At 52.4% G+C, this 25,751-nt stretch overlaps 1 protein-coding gene across 1 annotated transcript in view; it reads left to right on the top strand.

The window, feature by feature from the left end:
• Positions 1 to 25,751, top strand: part of LOC148436330 (uncharacterized) — a gene marked incomplete at both ends in the record, with an annotated part of 94,754 nt that overhangs the window by 35,907 nt on the left and 33,096 nt on the right. The window contains 3 exons of the mRNA XM_088465039.1: positions 8,551 to 8,604; positions 15,474 to 15,581; positions 15,896 to 15,949. Of these exons, the coding sequence (XP_088321165.1) occupies positions 8,551 to 8,604; positions 15,474 to 15,581; positions 15,896 to 15,949 (216 nt within the window). The remainder of the gene's footprint in view (positions 1 to 8,550; positions 8,605 to 15,473; positions 15,582 to 15,895; positions 15,950 to 25,751) is intronic.

Below are 25,751 nucleotides of genomic sequence, written 5' to 3'. Positions count from 1 at the left end.
AGAACACAAAACGAAACAACATACAGCATACGAAACAAACATACAGCTTACGAAACAAACATAAAGCCTGTGTGTCTGTATCCCCTGGTGGCTCATACTGCTTCTCTATGTGTGTCTGTCCCCCCTGGCGGCTCATACTGCTTCTCTATGTGTGTCTGTCCCCCCTGGCGGCTCATACTGTTTCTCTATATGTGTGTCCCCTGTCCATGTGTGTCTGTCTCCCCTGGCGGCTCATACTGTTTCTCTATGTGTGTGTCCCCTGTCCATGTGTGTCTGTCCCCCCTGGCAGCTCATACTGTTTCTCTATATGTGTCCCCTGTCCATGTGTGTCTGTCCCCCCTGGTGGCTTGCACTGCTTCTCTATGTGTGTGTCTCCTACCCCTGTGTGTCTGCCCCCCCTTGTGGCTCATACTGATACTCTGTCTGTGTGTCCCGAATCCATGTGTGTCTATCCCCCCTGGTGGCTCACACTACTTCTCTATGTATGTCTCCCCTGCCCATGTGTGTCTGTACCCCCTGTTGGCTCATACTGCTTCTCTATGTGTGTCCCGAGTCCATGTGTGTCTGTTTCCCCCCCGGTGGCTCGCATTAATTCTCTATGTGTGTGTCCGCTGTCCATATATGTCTGTCCCCCCTGGGCTCTCATACTGTTTCTCTATGTGTGTGTCCCCTGTCCATGTGTGTCTGTCCTCCTTGTGGCTCATACTGATTTTCTATGTGTGTGTTCCCAGGCCATGTGTGTCTGTCCCCCCTGGTGGCTCATACCGCTTCTCTACATGTGTGTCTGCCTCCCCTTGTGGCTCATACTGATTTTCTGTGTGTGTCCCGAGTCCATGTGTGCCTATCGCCCCTGGTGGCTCACACTGCTTCTCTATGTGTGTGTCCTTTGTCCATGTGTTTCTGTCCCCCCTGGTGGCTCATACTGCTCTGTGTGTGTCCCCAGGCCATGTTTGTCTGCCCTGGTGGCTCATACTGTTTTTTAATGTGTGTGCTCCCTGTCTATGTGTGTCTGTTCCTCCTGGTTGCTCTTACTGCTTTTCTATGTATGTGTTACCTGTCCATGTGTGTCTGTCCCCCCTGGCGGCTCATACTGCTTCTCTATGTGTGTGTCTCCTGCCCATGTGTGTCTGTCCTCCTGGTGGCTCATACTGATTCTCTATGTGTCTCCTGTCCATGTGTGTCTGTCCCCCCTGGTGGCTCATACTGCTTCTCTATGTGTGTCTCCTGTCCATGTGTGTCTGTACCCCCTGGTGGCTCATACTGTTTCTCTCTGTGTGTGCCCCCTGCCTATGTGTGTCTGTCCCCCCTGGTGGCTCATACTGCTTCTCTATGTGTGTCTCCTGTCCATGTGTGTCTGTTCCCCCTGGTTGCTCTTACTGCTTTTCTATGTATGTGTTACCTGACCATGTGTGTCTGCCCCCCCTAGTGGCTCATACTGGTTCTCTATGTGTGTGTCCCCTTCCTATGTGTGTCTGTCCCCCCTGGTGGCTCATACTGCTTCTCTGTGTGTCTCCTGTCCATGTGTGTCTGTCCTCCTGGTGGCTCATACTGCTTCTCTATGTGTGTCTCCTGTCCATGTGTGTCTGTACACCCCCTGGTGGCTCATACTGTTTCTCTATGTGTGTGTGTCCTGACCATGTGTGTCTGTCCCCCCTGGTGGCTCATACTGCTTCTCTATGTGTGTCTCCTGTCCATGTGTGTCTGTACCCCCTGGTGGCTCATACTGTTTCTCTATGTGTGTGTCCCCTGTCCATGTGTGTCTGTCCTCCCTGGTGGCTCATACTGATTCTCTGTGTGTGCCCCCTGCCTATGTGTGTCTGCCCCCCCTAGTGGCTCATACTGGTTCTCTATGTGTGTGTCCCCTTCCTATGTGTGTCTGTCCCCCCTGGTGGCTCATACTGCTTCTCTATGTGTGTCTCCTGTCCATGTGTGTCTGTTCTCCTGGTGGCTCATACTGATTCTCTATGTGTGTGTCCCCTGTCCATGTGTGTCTGCCCCCCCCCCGGTTGCTCTCATTAATTCTCTATGTGTGTGTGTCCCCAGGCCATGTGTGTCTGTCTCCCCTGGTGGCTCATACTGCTTTTCTATGTTTGTGTTCCCTGTCCATGTGTGTCTGTCCTCCTGGTGGCTCATACTGATTCTCTATGTGTGTGTCCCCTGTCCATGTGTGTCTGCCCCCCCCCCCCGGTTGCTCTCATTAATTCTCTATGTGTGTGTGTCCCCAGGCCATGTGTGTCTGTCTCCCCTGGTGGCTCGTACTGCTTTTCTATGTTTGTGTTCCCTGTCCATGTGTGTCTGTCCTCCTGGTGGCTCATACTGATTCTCTATGTGTGTGTCCCCTGTCCATGCGTGTCTGTCCCCCCTGGTGGCTCATACTGCTTCTCTATGTGTGTCTCCTGTCCATGTGTGTCTGTACCCCCTGGTGGCTCATACTGTTTCTCTGTGTGTGTCCCCTGTCCATGTGTGTCTGTCCTCCCTGGTGGCTCATACTGATTCTCTATGTGTGTGTCCCCTGTCCATGCGTGTCCGCCCCCCCCCCCCCCCGGTTGCTCTCATTAATTCTCTATGTGTGTGTCCCCTTCCTATGTGTGTCTGTCCCCCCTGGTGGCTCATACTGCTTCTCTATGTGTGTCTCCTGTCCATGTGTGTCTGTTCTCCTGGTGGCTCATACTGATTCTCTATGTGTGTGTCCCCTGTCCATGTGTGTCTGCCCCCCCCCCCGGTTGCTCTCATTAATTCTCTATGTGTGTGTGTCCCCAGGCCATGTGTGTCTGTCTCCCCTGGTGGCTCATACTGCTTTTCTATGTTTGTGTTCCCTGTCCATGTGTGTCTGTCCTCCTGGTGGCTCATACTGATTCTCTATGTGTGTCCCCTGTCCATGTGTGTCTGCCCCCCCCCCCCGGTTGCTCTCATTAATTCTCTATGTGTGTGTGTCCCCAGGCCATGTGTGTCTGTCTCCCCTGGTGGCTCGTACTGCTTTTCTATGTTTGTGTTCCCTGTCCATGTGTGTCTGTCCTCCTGGTGGCTCATACTGATTCTCTATGTGTGTGTCCCCTGTCCATGCGTGTCTGTCCCCCCTGGTGGCTCATACTGCTTCTCTATGTGTGTCTCCTGTCCATGTGTGTCTGTACCCCCTGGTGGCTCATACTGTTTCTCTATGTGTGTGTCCCCTGTCCATGTGTGTCTGTCCTCCCTGGTGGCTCATACTGATTCTCTATGTGTGTGTCCCCTGTCCATGCGTGTCCGCCCCCCCCCCCCCCCGGTTGCTCTCATTAATTCTCTATGTGTGTGTCCCCTGACAATGTGTGTCTGTCCCCCCTGGTGGCTCATACTGCTTCTCTATGTGTGTCTCCTGTCCATGTGTGTCTGTACCCCCTGGTGGCTCATACTGTTTCTCTATGTGTGTGTCCCCTGTCCATGTGTGTCTGTCCTCCCTGGTGGCTCATACTGGTTCTCTATGTGTGACCCCTTCCTATGTGTGTCTGTCCCCCCTGGTGGCTCATACTGCTTCTCTATGTGTGTCTCCTGTCCATGTGTGTCTGTCCTCCTGGTGGCTCATACTGCTTCTCTGTGTGTGTCTCCTGTCCATGTGTGTCTGTACACCCCCTGGTGGCTCATACTGTTTCTCTATGTGTGTCTCCTGTCCATGTGTGTCTGTACCCCCTGGTGGCTCATACTGTTTCTCTATGTGTGTGTCCCCTGTCCATGTGTGTCTGTCCTCCCTGGTGGCTCATACTGATTCTCTGTGTGTGCCCCCTGCCTATGTGTGTCTGCCCCCCCTAGTGGCTCATACTGGTTCTCTATGTGTGTGTCCCCTTCCTATGTGTGTATGTCCCCCCTGGTGGCTCATACTGATTATCTATGTGTGTCCCAAGCCCATGTATATCTGTCCCCCCTGGTGGCTCACACAACTTCTCTATGTGTGTGTCCTTTGTCCATGTGTGTCTGTCCCCCCTGGTGGCTCATACTGATTCTCTGTGTATGTGTCCCAAGCTCATGTGTGTGTCTGTTCTCCTGGCAGCTCATACTGATTCTCTGTGTCCACTGTCCATGTGTGCTTGTCCCCCCTGTGTATTTCAATATGTGCGCCCCCTTCCTAGTCTATGGAACGACCCCAAAAAATGCACGTAGCGCAGCGTGCCTACAGATTCTACAGGAGATGAGCAAGGTAGAATGGGAGACACATCGCTGCTCAGTCCAACGCCACACACTTCATTCATATCAGCTTCTATTACTCTCCGACAACAATGCCTGTTAGCCTGTGTTATATTAATATTATTATTGTTTATTTATATGGCGCCACAAGTGTTCCGCAGCGCCTTACAAAGTACATAAACAAATAATTTGACAACTGACTTACAGTACGAAATAGGACCAGGACATGGATAATATACATTGATACATAAGTGACCATAACACCTAGATATGCAACAGAGCGTAAGCAACCAAGTGTTAGGTGCCATGGTGGGGGGTAAGAAGTAGGTGAAAGTAAAGTAAGGAGAAGCATAAGAGGGTATAGGCCCTGCTCGTAAGAGCTTACATTCTAAAGGGGAGGGGCAGACAAACAGGTGTGACACAGAATGGGGTAAACGGAGGAAGGAGCATGTTGCAGCAAGTTAGGATGGGAGCTGGAAGGCTTTGATGAAGTAGTGGATCTTGAGAGCCCGTTTGAAGGATTGTAAAGAGGAGGAGAGTCTGATAGGGAGAGGGAGAGAGCTCCAAAGGTCGGGAAGAGCACGGGCAAAATCTTGGAGGCGGGAGTGGGAGGAAGTAATCAGTTGGCATGAGAGGCGGTGTGCATTGGTTGAGAGAAGGGGGCGGCCAGGAGAGTGGAGGGAGATGAGGTCAGAGATATAAATGGGAGAGGAATGGGTGAGGGCTTTGTAAGCAAGTGTGAGAACCTTGAATTGGGTTCTAAAAGGGAAGGGGAGCCAGTGGAGGGCTTGTAGGAGAGGGGAGGCAGATGTCGAGCGTTTGGAGAGGAAGATGAGTCAAGCAGCAGCATTGAGGACAGACTGGAGAGGTGAGAGATGGGAGTTGGGGAGGCCAGATAGGAGAAGGTTACAGTAGTCCAATCTGGATATGACCAGTGAATGTATGAGGGTTTTTGTGGCATCCTGGGTGAGAAAGGGTCTAATCTTGGAAATATTTTTGAGATGGAAGTGACAGGACTGTGAGAGGCTCTGGATATGTGGTTTGTAGGAGAGGGAGGAGTCCAGGATAACTCCAAGACAGCGCACCTTGGGGCTAGAAGAGATAGTTGTGTCATCAATTGTTAAAGAAATAGTGGGAAGTGAGGTTATGTTGGAGGGTGGAAAAATGATCAGCTCAGTCTTAGACATATTAAGTGTAAGAAATCGCTGGGACATCCAGGAAGAAATAGCAGAGAGACAGTTGGAGATACGAGTGAGGAGAGAGGGGGAGAGGTCAGGGGAGGAAAGGTAGATCTGAGAATCATCAGCATAGAGGTGATAATGGAGGTCAAAAGAGCTGATGAGTTCACATAGAGAGGACGTATAGAGGGAGAATAGTAGAGGTCCAAGAACGGAACCTTGGGGAACACCTACTGTAAGAGGCTGTGGTGGGGAAAAGGAGTCATGAGAAGAGACAGAGAAGGACCGGTCTGAGAGGTAGGACGACAGCCAGGAGAGAGCAGTGTCACGTAAATCAAGGGAGTGAAGGATTTGCAGCAAGAGAGGGTGGTCAAAAGTGTCAAAGGAAGCAGAGAGGTCAAGGAGAATAAGCAGAGAGTAGTGGCCCTTGGATTTGGCAGCAAGGAGGTCATTGCTGACTTTTGTGAGGGCAGTTTCAGTGGAGTGGAGAGAATGGAAGCCAGACTGAAAAGGATCAAGCAGGGAGTGGGAGGAAAGAAAGGCAGTAGGGCGTTTGTAAACAACACACTCAAGGAGCTTGGAGGCAAAAGGGAGGAGAGAGATGGGACGGTAGTTGGAGAGAGTGCTGGGATCAAGGGTAGGTTTTTTGAGAATGGAGGAGACTATCGCATGTTTGAATGTAGAAGGGACAGTGCCAGATGAGAGGGAGAGATTGAGGAGGTGGGCAAGATGGGAACAGCAACAAGGAGAGAGGTAGCGGAGGAGACGTGAAGGGATAGGGTCAAGGGGGGAGGTAGAAAGGGGGGAGGACTGGATGAGAGCCATGACTTCCTCTCCAGATACAGGGGAGAAGGCTGTCAGAGTCGGTGAAATGAATGGAGATGGGTGATCAGGGAAAGAAGGTGTAGAGCAAGGGGACTGGTGGGATGTGATGTCCTGATGTATGGAATCGATTTTGGATGTAAAGTAGGTAGCAAAGTCAATGGCAGTGAGTGAGGAGGGGAGGCGGGGAGGGGGTGGACAGAGGAGGGAGTGGTGGTGAAGAGACGCTGGGGATTTGAGGACTGGGAGGAAATGAGGTTCTTGAAATAGGACTGTTTAGATAGGGAAAGGGCAACACTGTAGGATGAGAGCATAAATTTGAAGTGGAGAAAATCTGCCTTAGAGCGTCGCTCGGCAATTCTTGAACACCTTTGCAGATATCTGGTGCATTTGGAATGCCAGGGTTGTAGTGTGGATCTGCGAGGGTGAGTAGTGATTGCCTGTGCAACAGAGTCCAGAGCAGAAGTGAGGGAGGCATTGTATAGGGAAGCAGCTTGTTCAGGGCAGGAGAGAGAGGATAGGGGAGAGAAGCGAGTCAAGCAGGGAAGATAAAGAAACGGCATTGATAGCCTCAATGTTACGTTTAGTGATGGTGGCCTTCGGAGGTAGAGGAGAGGAGGGAGAGAGAGATAGGTTAAAAGAAAGAAGGTGATGATCAGAGAGGGGGAATGGGGAGTTGGAATAATTAGAAATATTACAGCGGTGAGTGAAGACTCACATGTGAGGGTGAGGAGGTCCATTGTGAGAGACCAAATGAAGATGTGAGGGTAAGGAGTTTGGAGGCAGAGGATTCTGTGGGGATATCAATTGGAATATTGAAGTCACCAAGGATAATGGAGGGGAGGTCAGAGGAGAGAAAGTGAGGGAGCCAGGAAGCAAAGTTGTCAAGGAACTTAGAGGGAGGGCCAGGGGGATGGTAAATTACAGCTACTCGCAGATGTACTGGTTGGAAGAGGCATATAGCATGAACCTCAAATGTACACAATGTAAGGGATGGTTCAGAGGGTAGTAGTTGGTAGGAGTAACCTGGGGATAGAAGGACCCCCACACCACCACCATGGCGACCCCCAGGCCGAGAAGGTGAGGCCCCCAGAAGAGATAGCTGCAGGGGAAGTGGTGTCAGAGGGTGATATCCAGGTTTCAGTAATGGCTAGGAGATGCAAGTTTTTGGAAATGAAAAGGTCATGGGTGGGAACCAGTTTATTACAGACTGATCTGGCATTCCAGAGGGCACAGGATAGAGGGACAGTGTTTATGGGAGAGATGTGAATGAGATTATCAGGGTTGCTGTGACGAGAAGGTGAGATTAATTAGGGTGACCGAGATGAATGTAGTGGAGAGATTGTGCGAGCACCAGTGTTGGGAAGGGAACCTGGAGGTGGTGGGCAGGGAGGGAGTTTAATGAGATGTGGGTGGAGGTGGGGTGGCATGGCGTGGAGAGGAGGCTTGGAGGAAGGATTAGCGGTGGGGTAGTAGGACCCAGGTGGGGTAGAAGAGAACAAATGTGGAGTAATGGGAGAGGAGAGGGAGGAAGGCAGACAGAGGAGGGGAGATAAAGGAAGGAGGAGATAAGGGGGAAATGATAAAGGTGGAAGAAGGTAGCAAAGCAGTGGATCGGGTATACACTGAGTGGAGGAGGAATTGGATGAGAACATGGTCATGGTGTGGCTGGGTAGAGTTTGGGGAGGAAATCTAGATGTAGGAACAGAATATATATGTAAGAGAAAGTGCAGGAGATTTGCAGAGAATCAAGTAAAAGTACAGTGGAAGAAGGTGTATGTGTGTTGATAAAAGGTTATAATTGAGGGAAGGAAAAATGGAGACTTAGTGGGGAAGAAATGTTATGTTCTCATTACTAAGCCAATGATGCGTGTGAGGAGACATCAGGATCTTCGTTACACGTACACCTGGATATGTACTTGGAGTTGCAGAATGTGGCCTATTAGAAGTATATGGGAACACAAGAGCCTCACCGCAGAGGTGGCTGAGAATGAAATCTGTCTGTGGAGAGAAGACCCCTGAGAATACACCCTGCCCAAGTAAACTAACTCCAGAAGATGTTTTTGCACTGATCTGTAGAACCACTGGCACCAGCATGCTTAGCAAGGGACCCCTCATGCTGCCCAACGTTTTCCGTCGGCTCCTGCAAATGTCCCCTACAAGTGCTGCCATCCTGCTCACAACCAACACATCAGTGCCTCATAAATGGAACCACTTGGCCATTATCTGTGAGATATAATTACCGGCAGTAGCACATATTGTCTTTGTGGATAGAAGAATCTATATCTGTGTATCGGTGTATTATTACATTATATTGCTGTGTTTTATCACTAGAGACTGTACAGCCCCTATATGTCCCCCACATTCATGCTTAGTCATCGCTGTTCTCACGCAGGGGTCCGAGGGCAAACAAGGAACTCAAGGTCCAAGGGGGCGGCCAGGTAAAAAGGTAACTTTGCTTTTCTTCATTTATTATTTAATGTCTGAATGTGTCATTTACTTTGTTAATAAAGTAAATATTTCCAGACAAGAACAAGTGCAGGTTTTCTTCTTATTTACAGTATGTGTATAGAGTGTAAAAGAAAAGAGAACCCAGAGGAAACCCATGCAAACATGGGGAGAACATACAAACTCCACATCAACAGGGCCTTGGTGGGCATCAAACCCAAGACTTGAGTGCTGTAAAGAAGGAATGCTAACCACTACACCAACCATGCTTTTGAGTATAGGGCTGGTGCGAATGCACAGTAATGCTGACCGGTAGTAGCAGTAGTAGTGTCCGGGTACGGGGCAGTCACAGCGGTTCTTCGCATGTATATGCAATGTCAGAGCACTTACACCCTATTTCCATCCACTTCTGCATCACACCCACATTTCATCTGATAATAGCAGAATAGCCGGTGGGGCCCTGTGATGTGGATAAGATATGGGACCTATAGAAGTATTTTGAGGTCTCAGTTTGCTCTGGGGACAGAATTTCAGCTCCGCGCTGTGCGGACTCCCCCAGTACCAGTGACGTGCGGTGAGGTTAATGGCTGGGGGGGGCACACATGGAGATGGGTCTGAGGGGTCGATTCAGACCCGGACGCTAAACTGCGCTCTCTCGCAGCCAAAAGGGGGCCGGGTATGCAAATTCCGTGATCGCATCTGGTGTAAGGACGCCCTCTATTTCTTGGAGAGCGACGGCAAAGCGAACGCACACCGGTATAAAGACGCCCACTTATCTTACTTAGCACACGTCAGCTTTAGGAACTGTATGATTAATCAGAACCATCGAGAGCCATCGGAGCTGCACGCAGTGCTTGAGGTAAACCCTACCCCACAACCAAGTGACGTGTACAATGACGCCTCCATGCTAATTATGCGCACCCATAAAAATCTGTTTTGACGCCCAGACACGCCTGCGATCACAGCACCACTCTCCCGTTCACAAGCACCTGCGGCTGTATCTGCATGCCTATATTCTGTGTGTGTGACTGCGGGTGTATCTGCATGCCTATATACTGTGTGACTGCGGGTGTATCTGCATGCCTATATTCTGTGTGTGACTGCGGGTGTATCTGCATGCCTATATTCTGTGTGTGTGACTGCGGGTGTATCTGCATGCCTATATTCTGTGTGTGACTGCGGGTGTATCTGCATGCCTATGTTCTGTGTGTGTGACTGCGGCTGTATCTGCATGCCTATATTCTGTGTGTGTGACTGTGGGTGTATCTGCATGCCTATATTCTGTGTGTGACTGCGGGTGTATCTGCATGCCTATGTTCTGTGTGTGTGACTGCGGGTGTATCTGCATGCCTGTATTCTGTGTGTGTGACTGCGGCTGTATCTGCATGCCTATATTCTGTGTGTGACTGCGGCTGTATCTGCATGCCTATAGTCTGTGTGTGTGACTGCGGGTGTATCTGCATTCCTATATTCTGTGTGTGTGACTGCGGGTGTATCTGCATGCCTATATTCTGTGTGTGACTGTGGGTGTATCTGCATGCCTATGTTCTGTGTGTGTGACTTCGGCTGTATCTGCATGCCTATATTCTGTGTGTGTGACTGCGGGTGTATCTGCATGCCTATATTCTGTGTGTGACTATGACTGTAGCTGTGTCAGCAGCTGTGACACTATAACGTAGCATTTCACATGCAGATACACCCGCAGTCACACACACATAATACAGGCATGCAGATACACCCACAGTCACACACACAGAATACAGGCATGCAGATACACCCGCAGTCACACACAGAATACAGGCATGCAGATACACCTGCAGTCACACACAGAATACAGGCATGCAGATACAGCCGCAGTCACACACAGAATATAGGCATGCAGATACACCCGCAGTCACACACACAGAATATAGGCATGCAGATACACCCACAGTCACACACAGAATATAGGCATGCAGATACACCCACAGTCACACACAGAATACAGGCATGCAGATACACCCACAGTCACACACAGAATATAGGCGTGCAGATACACCCGCAGTCACACACACAGAATATAGGCATGCAGATACACCCACAGTCACACACACAGAATATAGGCATGCAGATACACCCGCAGTCACACACACACACAGAATATAGGCGTGCAGATACACCCGCAGTCACACACACAGAATATAGGCATGCAGATACACCCGCAGTCACACACACAGACTATAGGCATGCAGATACACGCGCAGTCACACACACAGAATATAGGCATGCAGATACACCCACAGTCACACACACAGAATACAGGCATGCAGATACACCCGCAGTCACACACACAGAATACAAGCATGCAGATACAGGCATGCAGCCACACACAGAATATAGGCATGCAGATACACCTGCAGTCACACACAGAATATAGGCATGCAGATACACCCGCAGTCACACACACAGAATATAGGCATGCAGATACACCCGCAGTCACACACACACAGAATATAGGCATGCAGTTACACCCGCAGTCACACACAGAATATAGGCATGCAGATACACCCGCAGTCACACACACACAGAATATAGGCATGCAGATACACCCGCAGTCACACACACAGAATATAGGCATGCAGATACACCAGCAGTCACACACAGAATATAGGCATGCAGATACACCCGCAGTCACACACACACACAGAATATAGGCATGCAGATACACCCGCAGTCACACACACAGAATATAGGCATGCAGATACATCCGCAGTCACACACACACAGAATATAGGCATGCAGATACACCAGCAGTCACACACAGAATATAGGCATGCAGATAAACCCGCAGTCACACACACAGAATATAGGCATGCAGATAAACCCGCAGTCACACACACACAGAATATAGGCATGCAGATACACCCGCAGTCACACACACAGAATATAGGCATGCAGATACATCCGCAGTCACACACACACAGAATATAGGCATGCAGATACACCAGCAGTCACACACAGAATATAGGCATGCAGATAAACCCGCAGTCACACACACAGAATATAGGCATGCAGATACACCCGCAGTCACACACACAGAATACAGGCATGCTACATATCATTTTAATCAGCTGAAGCTGCTTGTGTGTCCACTTTGCATCGCTGTGCGAATTAGACGCATTTGAAAGTGAAAATCCGCACAAAGTGACACTTATCGCAAGCGAGTCCTTCAGCGTTCAAGCGTTGTGTTTAACACAACTTGTAGCGCACGGTGCTAAGATGTATGTGGACACATCTGTATAGTATTATTTATTACTTATTTGTGTCAGTAACATATAGTATAGTGAGTATGGCTTATACGTGTCAGTGACGTATAGTATAGTGAGTATGGCTTATACGTGTCAGTGACATATAGTATAGTGAGTATGGCTTATATGTGTCAGTGACATATAGTATAGTGAGTATGGCTTATACGTGTCATTGACATATAGTATAGTGAGTATGGCTTATACGTGTCAGTGACATATGGTATAGTGAGTATGGCTTATACGTGTCAGTGACATATAGTATAGTGAGTATGGCTTATACGTGTCAGTGACATATAATATAGTGAGTATGGCTTATACGTGTCAGTGACATATAGTATAGTGAGTATGGCTTATACGTGTCAGTGACATATAGTATAGTGAGTATGGCTTATACGTGTCAGTGACATATAGTATAGTGAGTATGGCTTATACGTGTCAGTGACATATAGTATAGTGAGTATGGCTTATACGTGTCAGTGACATATAGTATAGTGAATATGGCTTATCTGTGTCAGTGACATATAGTATAGTGAGTATGGCTTATACGTGTCAGTGACATATAGTATAGTGCGTATGGCTTATACGTGTCAGTGACATATAGTATAGTGCGTATGGCTTATACGTGTCAGTGACATATAGTATAGTGAGTATGGCTTATCTGTGTCAGTGACATATAGTATAGTGAGTATGGCTTATACGTGTCAGTGACATATAGTATAGTGAGTATGGCTTATACATGTCAGTGACATATAGTATAGTGAGTATGGCTTACATGTGTCAGTGACATATAGTATAGTGAGTATGGCTTATCTGTGTCAGTGACATATAGTATAGTGAGCATGGCTTATACGTGTCAGTGACATATAGTATAGTGAGTATGGCTTATATGTGTCAGTGACATATAGTATAGTGAGTATGGCTTATCTGTATCAGTGACATATAGTATAGTGAGTATGGCTTATACGTGTCAGTGACCTGTAGTATAGTGAGTATGGCTTATACGTGTCAGTGACATATAGTATAGTGAGTATGGCTTATACGTGTCAGTGACATATAGTATAGTGAGTATGGCTTATACGTGTCAGTGACCTATAGTATAGTGAGTATGGCTTATCTGTGTCAGTGACCTATAGTATAGTGAGTATGTCTTATACGTGTCAGTGACCTATAGTATAGTGAGTATGGCTTATACGTGTCAGGAACATATAGTATAGTGAGTATGGCTTATACGTGTCAGTGACATATAGTATAGTGAGTATGGCTTATACGTGTCAGTGACATATAGTATAGTGAGTATGGCTTATACGTGTCAGTGACATATGGTATAGTGAGTATGGCTTATCTGTATCAGTGACATATAGTATAGTGAGTATGGCTTATACGTGTCAGTGACCTATAGTATAGTGAGTATGGCTTATACATGTCAGTGACATATAGTATAGTGAGTATGGCTTATACGTGTCAGTGACATATAGTATAGTGAGTATGGCTTATACGTGTCAGTGACATATAGTATAGTGAGTATGGCTTACATGTGTCAGTGACCTATAGTATAGTGAGTATGTCTTATACGTGTCAGTGACATATAGTATAGTGAGCATGGCTTATACGTGTCAGTGACATATAGTATAGTGAGTATGGCTTATATGTGTCAGTGACATATAGTATAGTGAGTATGGCTTATCTGTATCAGTGACATATAGTATAGTGAGTATGGCTTATACGTGTCAGTGACATATAGTATAGTGAGTATGACTTATACGTGTCAGTGACATATAGTATAGTGAGTATGGCTTATACGTGTCAGTGACATATAGTATAGTGAGTATGGCTTACCTGTGTCAGTGACATATAGTCCATGATACTGACCCTCTCGCTGCCCGAGGCCCCTCGCAGGGTCCGATGGGCGTGTTTTTTTTTTTTTCTCTGGTCACTCGCTAAGCTGTGGGAGACCTCCCACAGCTTGTGCGAGTGGGCAGGAGGCCATCGCGATAATCGCGACTATCGGCCTTGCGACAAGACCTTGTGGTAGGGTCTCGGCTACCGCAAGGCCGACTGGACTCCCTGCTCTAATAGAGCAGGAAGTCCACTACTGACATCACTACTGCTGACACTAGTGATGTCAGTAGGGCCTCCGACAAACGCCAGGTGTTCCTAAGGGAATGCTTGCATTTGTGCTGCCACCCCCCCCCCTTCCCGCCTACAAATGGGGCGAGCTGTCACTCACCATCGACAGCCGCCCCGTCTTGTAGCGAGACCCACAGCGACTGAGCTGAAGTCGCTGGACGGGGCTCGCGCACGCCTGAGGCGGCGCTTGCACAATGGGTCACCATCGAACCACTTGCGAGCAGCTCTGAATGAGCTCCATAGTGAGTATGCAGGGTTGGTGCTAGGGTCTTTGGCACCCCCCTGCAAGCTATAAATTTGCCCCCCCATTTTTTATAAAGGGACAGCACGTGCCACAAAAAGAGGCATGGTCTCACCAATAGAGGGGCGTGGCCACACAGTAGTACCCCCAATTCAAATTACACCACACACCAGAACAATCTTATTCACATTACACCACATAGTAGTGTCCCTTATTTAACACACAGTAGTGCCCCTTATACAGATAATGCCCACAGTATTGCTCTTTATACACATAATGCCCACAGTAGTGCACCTTATAAACAATGCCCACAGTATTGCTCTTTATACACATAATGCCCACAGTAGTGACCCTTATAAACAATGCCCACAGTAGTGCCCCTTATAAACAATGCCCACAGTATTGTTCTTTATACACATAATGCCCACAGTAGTGACCCTTATAAACAATGCCCACAGTAGTAGTGCCCCTTATAAACAATGCCCACAGTAGTAGTGCCCATTACAAACAATGCCCACAGTAGTCCCCCTTATAAACAATGCCCACAGTAGTAGTGCCCCTTACACATAATACCCACAGTACAAGTGCCCCTTACATATAATGGCCACAGTAGTAGTGCCCCTTATAATCAATGCCCACAGTACAGTAGTGCCCATTATAAATAATGCCCACAGTAGTAGTGCCCCTTCACATAATGGCCACAGTAGTAGCGCCCCTTAGACATAATCCCACAGTAGTAGCTCCCCTAACACATAATACCAACAGTAGTAGTGCCCCTTACACATAATGCCTACAGCAATAGTGCCCCTTACACATAATGCCCACAGCAATAGTGCCCCTTAAACACAATGCCCACAGTAGTAGTGCCCCTTACACATAATGCCCATAGCAACAGTGCCCCTTACACGCAATGCCCACAGTAGTAGTGCCCCTTACACGCAATGCCCACAGTAGTAGTGCCCCTTATACGCAATGCCCACAGTAGTAGTGCCCCTTACACATAATGCCCATAGCAGCAGTGCCCCTTACACGCAATGCTCATAGCAGCAGTGCCCCTTACACATAATGCCCATAGTAGCAGTGCCCCTTACACACGATTTCTCTTTAGCCGGATTGCCAAGTGTGCGGAACTTCCGTCATTTGTCTGTAGATTACACCTGAATTTATTAGTAACTTAATAGGACTGAATTACGTCTCTCTTACTGTTCCCCACAGGGAGAGAAGGGGCAGATGGGACCAGTTGGAGAAATCGGAGGCATAGGTGACCGCGGACTACAAGCCGAATCAGGTCCTAAAGGATCGCGGGGGACACGAGGGCCACTGGTGGGTGTCTGACTGTGGAGGAGACAGAAGCATCTTTGTGTAATCAGATGTAACAGAATAACTGTCTGCGTTTGTTTACATCTATAATATAAATCAGCGAGTAGATGAAAGGGCAGCAATTATCATGTAAGCAAAATGTGACATTCTTCCCTGTAATCAGGCATCCCAGGGGCTCTCACCACAGCATCACACAGGGAGATGTCTTATTACTGTAACTGGGAGACATAGAAAGCCTTTGGTAATGCGATGCCTGAGTCTCCCAGCACAGGAAGCATCATGCCATATATAACTGTCATCTGTTTGTCTCCTGGCAGGGGCATTTAGGAGCCATGGGAGCAGCCGGAGAGCCTGGGATCCCGGGATACGGGGTATGGACATGGAACACAACTTCTTTATAATGGGCGCACCATTTATTTTACTACTGTCATCATGGTATTCGTATTGCCAAAATATTTGTATTCAGTGATAATCTAGGAATGCTACTATCCGTATTCTTGCTGTAAATGTGCCTGATGTGTCCTCATACACCTGTCCTTGTTGTGCCATATGGAAGCAGCTGTGGGGTGCAGCGATAGAGTGTGCAGCAGCTTTGGGGTACAGTAGCTGTGAGGTGCAGTGTGGGGGGCAGTGGCTGTGAGGTGCAGGGGCCGTGAGATGCAGTGTGGAGTGCAGTGGCTGTGAGGTGCAGTGTGGGGTGCAGTGGCTGTGAGGTGCAGTGTGAGGTACAGTGTGGGGTGCAGTGGCCGTGGGGTGCAGTGGCCGTGAGGTGCAGTGTGGGATGCAGGGGCCGTGAGGTGCAGTGTGGGGTGCAGGGGCCATGAGGTGCAGTGTGGGGTGCAGGAGCTGTGAGGTGCAGGAGCCGTGAAGTGCAGTGTGGGGTGCAGTGGCTGTGAGGTGCAGTGTGGGGTGCTGTGGCTGTGGGGTGCAGTGTAGGGTGCAGTGCGTGTGAGGTGCAGTGTGGGGTGCAGTGGTTGTGAGGTGCGGTGGCTGTGAAGTGCAGTGTGGGGTGCAGTGGCTGTGAGGTGCAGTGTGGGGTGCAGTGGTTATGAGGTGCAGTGGCTGTGGGGTGCAGTGGTTATGAGGTGCAGTGTGGGGTGCAGTGGTTATGAGGTGCAGTGGCTGTGGGGTGCAGTGGCTGTGAGGTGCAGTGTGGGATGCAGTGGCTGTGAGGTTCAGTGTGGGGTGCAGTGGCTGTGAGGTGCAGTGTGGGGTGCAGTGACTGGAAGGTACAGTGTGGGGTGCAGTGGCTCTGAGGTGCAGTGTGGGGTGCAGTGGCTCTGAGGTGCAGTGTGAGGTGGTGTGGGGTGCAGTGGCTGTGAGGTGCATTGTGAGGTGCAGTTTGGGGTGCAGTGGCTGTGAGGTGCAGTGTGAGGTACAGTGTGGGGTGCAGTGGCCGTGGGGTGCAGTGGCCGTGAGGTGCAGTGTGGGATGCAGGGGCCGTGAGGTGCAGTGTGGGGTGCAGGGGCCATGAGGTGCAGTGTGGGGTGCAGGAGCTGTGAGGTGCAGGAGCCGTGAAGTGCAGTGTGGGGTGCAATGGCTGTGAGGTGCAGTGGCTGTGAGGTGCAGTTTGGGGTGCAGTGGCTGTGAGGTGTAGTGTGGGGTGCAGTGGCTGTGAGGTACAGTTTGAGGTGCAGTGGCTGTGAGGTGCAGTGTGGGGTGCAGTGGCTGTGAGGTGCAGTGTGGGGTGCAGTGGCTGTGAGGTGCAGTGTGGGGTGCAGTGGCTGTGAGGTGCAGTGACTGTGGTGCAGTGTGAGGTGGTGTGGGGTGCAGTGGCTGTGAGGTGCTGTGAGGTGCATTGTGAGGTGCAGTTTGGGGTGCAGTGGCTGTGAGGTGCAGTGGCTGTGAGGTGCAGTGTGGGGTGCAGTGGCTGTGAGGTGCAGTGTGGGGTGCAGTGGCTCTGAGGTGCAGTGTGGGGTGCAGTGGCTCTGAGGTGCAGTGTGAGGTGGTGTGGGGTGCAGTGGCTGTGAGGTGCATTGTGAGGTGCAGTTTGGGGTGCAGTGGCTGTGAGGTGCAGTGTGGGGTGCAGTGGCTGTGAGGTGCAGTGTGGGGTGCAATGGCTGTGAGGTGCAGTTTGGGGTGCAGTGGCTGTGAGGTGCAGTGTGGGGTGCAATGGCTGTGAGGTGCAGTTTGGGGTGCAGTGGCTGTGAGGTGTAGTGTGGGGTGCAGTGGCTGTGGGGTGCAGTGGCTGTGAGGTGCAGTTTGGGGTGCAGTGGCTGTGAGGTGCAGTTTGGGGTGCAGTGGCTGTGAGGTGCAGTGTGGGGTGCAGTGGCTGTGAGGTGCAGTGTGGGGTGCAGTGGCTGTGAGGTGCAGTGTGGGGTGCAATGGCTGTGAGGTGCAGTGGCTGTGAGGTGCAGTGTGAGGTGGTGTGGGGTGCAGTGGCTGTGAGGTGCAGTGTGAGGTGGTGTGGGGTGCAGTGGTTGTGAGGTGCAGTGTAGGTTGCAGTGGCTGTGAGGTGCAGTGTGGGGTGCAGTGGCTTTGAGGTGCAGTGTGAGGTTTCTGTGAGGTGCAGTGGCTGTGAGGTGCATTGTGAGGTGCAGTGGCTGTGAGGTGCAGTTTGGGGTGCAGTGGCTGTGAGGTGTAGTGTGGGGTGCAGTGGCTGTGAGGTACAGTCTGGGGTGCTGTGGCTGTGAGGTGCAGTGTGAGGTGCAGTGTGGGGTGCATTGTGGGGTGCATTGTGAGGTGCAGTTTGGGGTGCAGTGGCTGTGAGTTGCAGTGGCTGTGAGGTGCAGTGTGGGGTGCAGTGTGAGGTGGTGTGGGGTGCAGGTGCTGTGGGGTGCAGTGGCTGTGAGGTGCAGTTTGGGGTGCAATGGCTGTGAGGTGCAGTTTGGGGTGCAGTGGCTGTGAGGTGTAGTGTGGGGTGCAGTGGCTGTGAGGTACAGTGTGGGGTGCAGTGGCTGTGAGGTGCAGTGTGGGGTGCAGTGGCTGTGAGGTGCAGTGTGGGGTGCAGTGGCTGTGAGGTGCAGTTTGGGGTGCAGTGGCTGTGGGGTGCAGTGGCTGTGAGGTGAGTGGCTGTGAGGTGCAGTGTGAGGTGGTGTGGGGTGCAATGGCTGTGAGGTGCAGTGGCTGTGAGGTGCAGTGTGAGGTGGTGTGGGGTGCAGTGGTTGTGAGGTGCAGTGGCTGTGAGGTGCTGTGGGGTGCAGTGGCTGTGAGGTGCAGTTTGGGGTGCAGTGGCTGTGAGGTGCAGTGGCTGTGAGGTGCAGTGTGGGGTGCAGTGGCTGTGAGGTGCATTGTGAGGTGCAGTTTGGGGTGCAGTGGCTGTGAGGTGCAGTGGCTGTGAGGTGCAGTGTGGGTTGCAGTGGCTGTGAGGTGCAGTGTGGGGTGCAATGGCTGTGAGGTGCAGTTTGGGGTGCAGTGGCTGTGAGGTGCAGTGTGGGGTGCAATGGCTGTGAGGTGCAGTTTGGGGTGCAGTGGCTGTGAGGTGTAGTGTGGGGTGCAGTGGCTGTGAGGTACGGTTTGGGGTGCAGTGGATGTGAGGTGCAGTGTGGGGTGCAGTGGCTGTGAGGTGCAGTTTGGGGTGCAGGTGCTGTGAGGTGCAGTGTGGGGTGCAGTGGCTGTGAGGTGCAGTTTGGGGTGCAGTGGCTGTGAGGTGCAGTGTGGGGTGCAATGGCTGTGAGGTGCAGTTTGGGGTGCAGTGGCTGTGAGGTGTAGTGTGGGGTGCAGTGGCTGTGAGGTACAGTTTGGGGTGCAGTGGCTGTGAGGTGCAGTGTGGGGTGCAGTGGCTGTGAGGTGCAGTTTGGGGTGCAGTGGCTGTGAGGTGCAGTGTGGGGTGCAATGGCTGTGAGGTGCAGTGGCTGTGAGGTGCAGTGTGAGGTGGTGTGGGGTGCAATGGCTGTGAGGTGCAGTGGCTGTGAGGTGCAGTGTGAGGTGGTGTGGGGTGCAGTGTGGGGTGCAGTGGCTGTGAGGTGCTGTGGGGTGCAGTGGCTGTGAGGTGCAGTTTGGGGTGCAGTGGCTGTGAGGTGCAGTGTGGGGTGCAGTGGCTGTGAGGTGCAGTGTGGGGTGCAGTGGCTGTGAGGTGCAGTGTGGGGTGCAGTGGCTGTGAGGTGCAGTTTGGGGTGCAGTGGCTGTGAGGTGCAGTGGCTGTGAGGTGCAGTGTGGGTTGCAGTGGCTGTGAGGTGCAGTGTGGGGTGCAATGGCTGTGAGGTGCAGTTTGGGGTGCAGTGGCTGTGAGGTACGGTTTGGGGTGCAGTGGATGTGAGGTGCAGTGTGGGGTGCAGTGGCTGTGAGGTGCAGTTTGGGGTGCAGTGGCTGTGAGGTGCAGTGTGGGGTGCAATGGCTGTGAGGTGCAGTTTGGGGTGCAATGGCTGTGAGGTGCAGTTTGGGGTGCAGTGTGGGGTGCAGTGGCTGTGAGGTGCAGTGGCTGTCAGGTGCAGTGGCTGTGAGGTGCAGTGTGGGTTGCAGTGGCTGTGAGGTGCAGTGGCTTTGAGGTGCAGTGTGAGGTTTCTGTGAGGTGCAGTGGCTGTGAGGTGCAGTGGCTGTGGGGTGCATTGTGAGGTGCAGTGGCTGTGAGGTGCAGTTTGGGGTGCAGTGGCTGTGAGGTGTAGTGTGGGGTGCAGTGGCTGTGAGGTACAGGGTGGGGTGCTGTGAGGTGCAGTGTGAGGTGCAGTGGCTGTGGGGTGCATTGTGAGGTGCAGTTTGGGGTGCAGTGGCTGTGAGGTGCAGTGTGAAGTGCAGTGGCTGTGAGGTGCAGTGGCTGTGAGGCACAGTGTGAGGTGGTGTGGGGTGCAGTGGCTGTGAGGTGCAGTGTGGGGTGCAGTGGCTGTGAGGTGCATTTTGTGGTGCAGTGGCTGTGAGGTGCAGTGTGGGGTGCAATGGCTGTGAGGTGCAGTGACTGTGAGGTGCAGTTTGGGGTGCAGTGGCTGTGAGGTGTAGTGTGGGGTGCAGTGGCTGTGAGGTACAGTGTGGGGTGCAGTGGCTGGGAGGTGCAGTGTGGGGTGCAGTGGCTGTGAGGTGCAGTGTGGGGTGCAGTGGCTGTGAGGTGCAGTGTGGGGTGCAATGGCTGTGAGGTGCAGTGTGGGGTGCAGTGGCTGTGAGATGCAATGTGGGGTGCAGTGGTTGTGAGGTGCAGTGGCTGTCAGGTGCAGTTTGAGGTGCAGTGGCTGTGTGGTGCAGTGTGAAGTGCAGTGGCTGTGAGGTGCAGTGTGGGTTGCAGTGTGGGGTGCAGTGGCTTTGAGGTGCAGTGTGAGGTTTGTGTGAGGTGCAGTGGCTGTGAGGTGCAGTGTGAGGTGCAGTGGCTGTGGGGTGCTTTGTGAGGTGCAGTGGCTGTGAGGTGCAGTTTGGGGTGCAGTGGCTGTGAGGTGTAGTGTGGGGTGCAGTGGCTGTGAGGTGCAGTTTGGGGTGCAGTGGCTGTGAGGTGCAGTGTGGGGTGCAGTGGCTGTGAGGTGCAGTGTGGGGTGCAGTGGCTGTGAGATGCAGTGTGGGGTGCTGTGGCTGTGAGATGCAGTGTGGGGTGCAGTGGCTGTCAGGTGCAGTTTGAGGTGCAGTGGCTGTGAGGTGCAGTGTGAAGTGCAGTGGCTGTGAGGTGCAGTGTGGGTTGCAGTGTGGGGTGCAGTGGCTTTGAGGTGCAGTGTGAGGTTTGTGTGAGGTGCAGTGGCTGTGAGGTGCAGTGAGAGGTGCAGTGGCTGTGGGGTGCATTGTGAGGTGAAGTGGCTGTGAGGTGCAGTTTGGGGTGCAGTGGCTGTGAGGTGTAGTGTGGGGTGCAGTGGCTGTGAGGTACAGTGTGGGGTGCAGTGGCTGTGAGGTGCAGTGTGGGGTGCAGTGGCTGTGAGGTGCAGTTTGGGGTGCAGTGGCTGTGAGGTGCAGTGGCTGTGAGGTGCAGTGTGGGGTGCAGTGGCTGTGAGGTGCAGTTTGGGGTGCAGTGGCTGTGAGGTGCAGTTTGGGGTGCAGTAGCTGTGAGGTGCAGTGTGGGGTGCAGTGGCTGTGAGGTGCAGTGTGGGGTGCAGTGGCTGTGGGGTGGTTATGCTTCCACTGATATCTAAGTGCATTTAGGTCTCACAGACCATGTGCAGACCTCACACAGGAACAGAAGAGTAGAACAATGGCTGTGCAGGGACATACTGCATAGATTGTGCTGTGGGGCCGGCAATATAATGTTCTGCCACTGACTGTAATATTACATGGAAACAAGGGGCATTGTTAGATCCTCACACCCGTAAACAGGATATAAGGGGAAGTCGCTGCCTATTATAACTATACTGGGATTTTGGGATTTGAAGCATACAAGTTTCTATAAATTAATCAAAAATAAAGATTATGAACAGAATAAAAGTACTAGAGACTTGTAGTGTATTCCCATAGTTACAGGGGCAAGCCAGGCCTCTAATGACATTGTTATATAGTATAAAAGACATCAAATATATTGGTGATAATTCAGTACTCCGTGTTGTGACCCTTGATGTCAGTATGCACTGTGCCCCATGATGTCAGTATGCACTGTGCCCCATGGTGTCGGTATGCCCTGTGCCCCGCTATGTCAGTATGCACTGTGCCCCGCTATGTCAGTATGCCCTGTGCCCCGCTATGTCAGTATGCCCTGTGCCCCGCTATGTCAGTATGCCCTGTGCCCCGCTATGTCAGTATGCCCTGTGCCCCGCTATGTCAGTATGCCCTGTGCCCCGCTATGTCAGTATGCCCTGTGCCCCGCTATGTCAGTATGCCCTGTGCCCTGCTATGTCAGTATGCAGTCTTTGCCCATTTCCCTGAGCACCACTATGTGTAAGTGAGTGAAGACACTTTGTAATCCTACTTCTCCCACACTAAGCTCTGCATTGTAATAATACTACAGTGCAGAGATTTGTATACGAAGACCCATGAGAGAGTAAGACTGCAGAGGGGTGGGTGGCACAGTGATGACCCATGAGATTGGTGCAGGACAGGCTGTGGGGTGTAGGCAGAATGCAGAGGGGTGGGTGGCACAGTGATGACCTATGAGACCGGTGCCGGACAGACTGTGTGGTGTAGGCAGAATGCAGAGGGGTGGGTGGCACAGTGATGACCCATGAGACTGGTGTTGGACAGGCTGTGGGGTGTAGGTAGGTTGCAGAGGGGTGGGTGGCACAGTGATGACCCATGAGACCGGTGCCGGACAGACTGTGGGGTGTAGGCAGAATGCAGAGGGGTGGGTGGCACAGTGATGACCCATGAGACCGGTGCCAGACAGGCTGTGGGGTGTAGGCAGAATGCAGAGGGGTGGGTGGCACAGTGATGACCCATGAGACCGGTGTTGGACAGGCTGTGTGGTGTAGGCAGAATGCAGAGGGGTGGGTGGCACAGTGATGACCCATGAGACCGGTGCCGGACAGGCTGTGGGGTGTAGGCAGAATGCAGAGGGGTGGGTGGCACAGTGATGACCCATGAGACTGGTGCCGGACAGGCTGTGGGGTGTAGGCAGAATGCAGAGGGGTGGGTGGCACAGTGATGACCCATGAGACCGGTGCCGGACAGACACTGGGGTGTAGGCAGAATGCAGAGGGGTGGGTGGCACAGTGATGACCCATGAGACTGGTGTTGGACAGGCTGTGGGGTGTAGGCAGAATGCAGAGGGGTGGGTGGCACAGTGATGACCCATGAGACTGGTGCCGGACAGGCTGTGGGGTGTAGGCAGAATGCAGAGGGGTGGGTGGCACAGTGATGACCCATGAGACTGGTGCAGGACAGGCTGTGGGGTGTAGGCAGAATGCAGAGGGGTGGGTGGCACAGTGATGACCCATGAGACTGGTGCCGGACAGGCTGTGGGGTGTAGGCAGAATGCAGAGGGGTGGGTGGCACAGTGATGACCCATGAGACTGGTGCCGTACAGGCTGTGGGGTGTAGGCAGAATGCAGAGGGGTGGGTGGCACAGTGATGACCCATGAGATTGGTGTCGGACAGGCTGTGTGGTGTAGGCAGAATGCAGAGGGGTGGGTGGCACAGTGATGACCCATGAGATTGTTGTCGGACAGACTGTGGGGTGTAGGCAGAATGCAGAGGGGTGGGTGGCACAGTGATGACCCATAAGACTGGTGCCGTACAGGCTGTGGGGTGTAGGCAGAATGCAGAGGGGTGGGTGGCACAGTGATGACCCATGAGATTGTTGTCGGACAGGCTGTGTGATGTAGGCAGAATGCAGAGGGGTGGGTGGCACAGTGATGACCCATGAGACTGGTGTTGGACAGGCTGTGGGGTGTAGGCAGAATGCAGAGGGGTGGGTGGCACAGTGATGATCCATGAGACTGGTGCAGGACAGACTGTGGGGTGTAGGCAGAATGCAGAGGGGTGGGTGGCACAGTGATGACCCATGAGACTGGTGTTGGACAGTCTGTGGGGTGTAGGCAGAATGCAGGGGGGTGGGTGGCACAATGATGACCCATGAGACTGGTGCCGGACAGGCTGTGGGGTGTAGGCAGAATGCAGAGGGGTGGGTGGCACAATGATGACCCATGAGACTGGTGTTGGACAGGCTGTGGGGTGTAGGCAGAATGCAGAGGGGTGGGTGGCACAATGATGACCCATGAGACTGGTGCAGGTCAGGCTGTGGGGTGTAGGCAGAATGCAGAGGGGTGGGTGGCACAGTGATGACCTATGAGACCGGTGCCGGACAGGCTGTGTGATGTAGGCAGAATGCAGAGGGGTGGGTGGCACAGTGATGACCCATGAGATTGGTGTCGGACAGGCTGTGTAGTGTAGGCAGGTTGCAGAGGGGTGGGTGGCACAGTGATGACCCATGAGACTGGTGCCGGACAGGCTGTAGGGTGTAAGCAGAATGCAGAGGGGTGGGTGGCACAGTGATGACCCATGAGACTGGTGCCGTACAGGCTGTGGGGTGTAGGTAGAATGCAGAGGGGTGGGTGGCACAGTGATGACCCATGAGATTGGTGCCGGACAGGCTGTGGGGTGTAGGCAGAATGCAGAGGGGTGGGTGACACAATGATGACCCATGAGACCGGTGCCGGTCAGGCTGTGGGGTGTAGGCAGGTTGCAGAGGGGTGGGTGGAACATTGATGACCCATGAGACCGGTGTTGGACAGGCTGTGGGGTGTAGGCAGAATGCAGAGGGGTGGGTGGCACATTGATGACCCATGAGACCGGTGTTGGACAGGCTGTGGGGTGTAGGCAGAATGCAGAGGGGTGGGTGGCACAGTGATGACCCATGAGATTGGTGTTGGACAGGCTGTGGGGTGTAGGCAGAATGCAGGGGGGGTGGGTGGCACAATGATGACCCATGAGACTGGTGCCGGACAGGCTGTGGGGTGTAGGCAGAATGCAGAGGGGTGGGTGGCACAGTGATGACCCATGAGACTGGTGTCGGACAGACTGTGGGGTGTAGGCAGAATGCAGAGGGGCGGGTGGCACAGTGATGACCGATGAGACCGGTGCCAGACAGGCTGTGGGGTGTAGGCAGAATGCAGAGGGGTGGGTGGCACAGTGATGACCCATGAGACTGGTGCCGGACAGACTGTGGGGTGTAGGCAGAATGCAGAGGGGTGGGTGGCACAGTGATGACCCATGAGATTGGTGTCGGACAGGCTGTGTAGTGTAGGCAGGTTGCAGAGGGGTGGGTGGCACAGTGATGACCCATGAGACTGGTGCCGGACAGGCTGTAGGGTGTAAGCAGAATGCAGAGGGGTGGTTGGCACAGTGATGACCCATGAGACTGGTGCCGTACAGGCTGTGGGGTGTAGGTAGAATGCAGAGGGGTGGGTGGCACAGTGATGACCCATGAGATTGGTGCCGGACAGGCTGTGGGGTGTAGGCAGAATGCAGAGGGGTGGGTGACACAATGATGACCCATGAGACCGGTGCCGGTCAGGCTGTGTGGTGTAGGCAGGTTGCAGAGGGGTGGGTGGAACATTGATGACCCATGAGACCGGTGTTGGACAGGCTGTGGGGTGTAGGCAGAATGCAGAGGGGTGGGTGGCACAGTGATGACCCATGAGACTGGTGCCGGACAGACTGTGGGGTGTAGGCAGAATGCAGAGGGGCGGGTGGCACAGTGATGACCCATGAGACCGGTGCCAGACAGGCTGTGGGGTGTAGGCAGAATGCAGAGGGGTGGGTGGCACAGTGATGACCCATGAGACTGGTGCCGGACAGACTGTGGGGTGTAGGCAGAATGCAGAGGGGTGGGTGGCACAGTGATGACCCATGAGACTGGTGCCGTACAGGCTGTGGGGTGTAGGCAGAATGCAGAGGGGT

The sequence above is a fragment of the Taudactylus pleione genome, unplaced genomic scaffold (genome assembly GCF_031769625.1).
Source record: "Taudactylus pleione unplaced genomic scaffold, aTauple2 ptg001811l, whole genome shotgun sequence".
NCBI lineage: Eukaryota > Metazoa > Chordata > Amphibia > Anura > Myobatrachidae > Taudactylus > Taudactylus pleione.
This window is presented reverse-complemented; position numbering and strand designations above follow the sequence as displayed.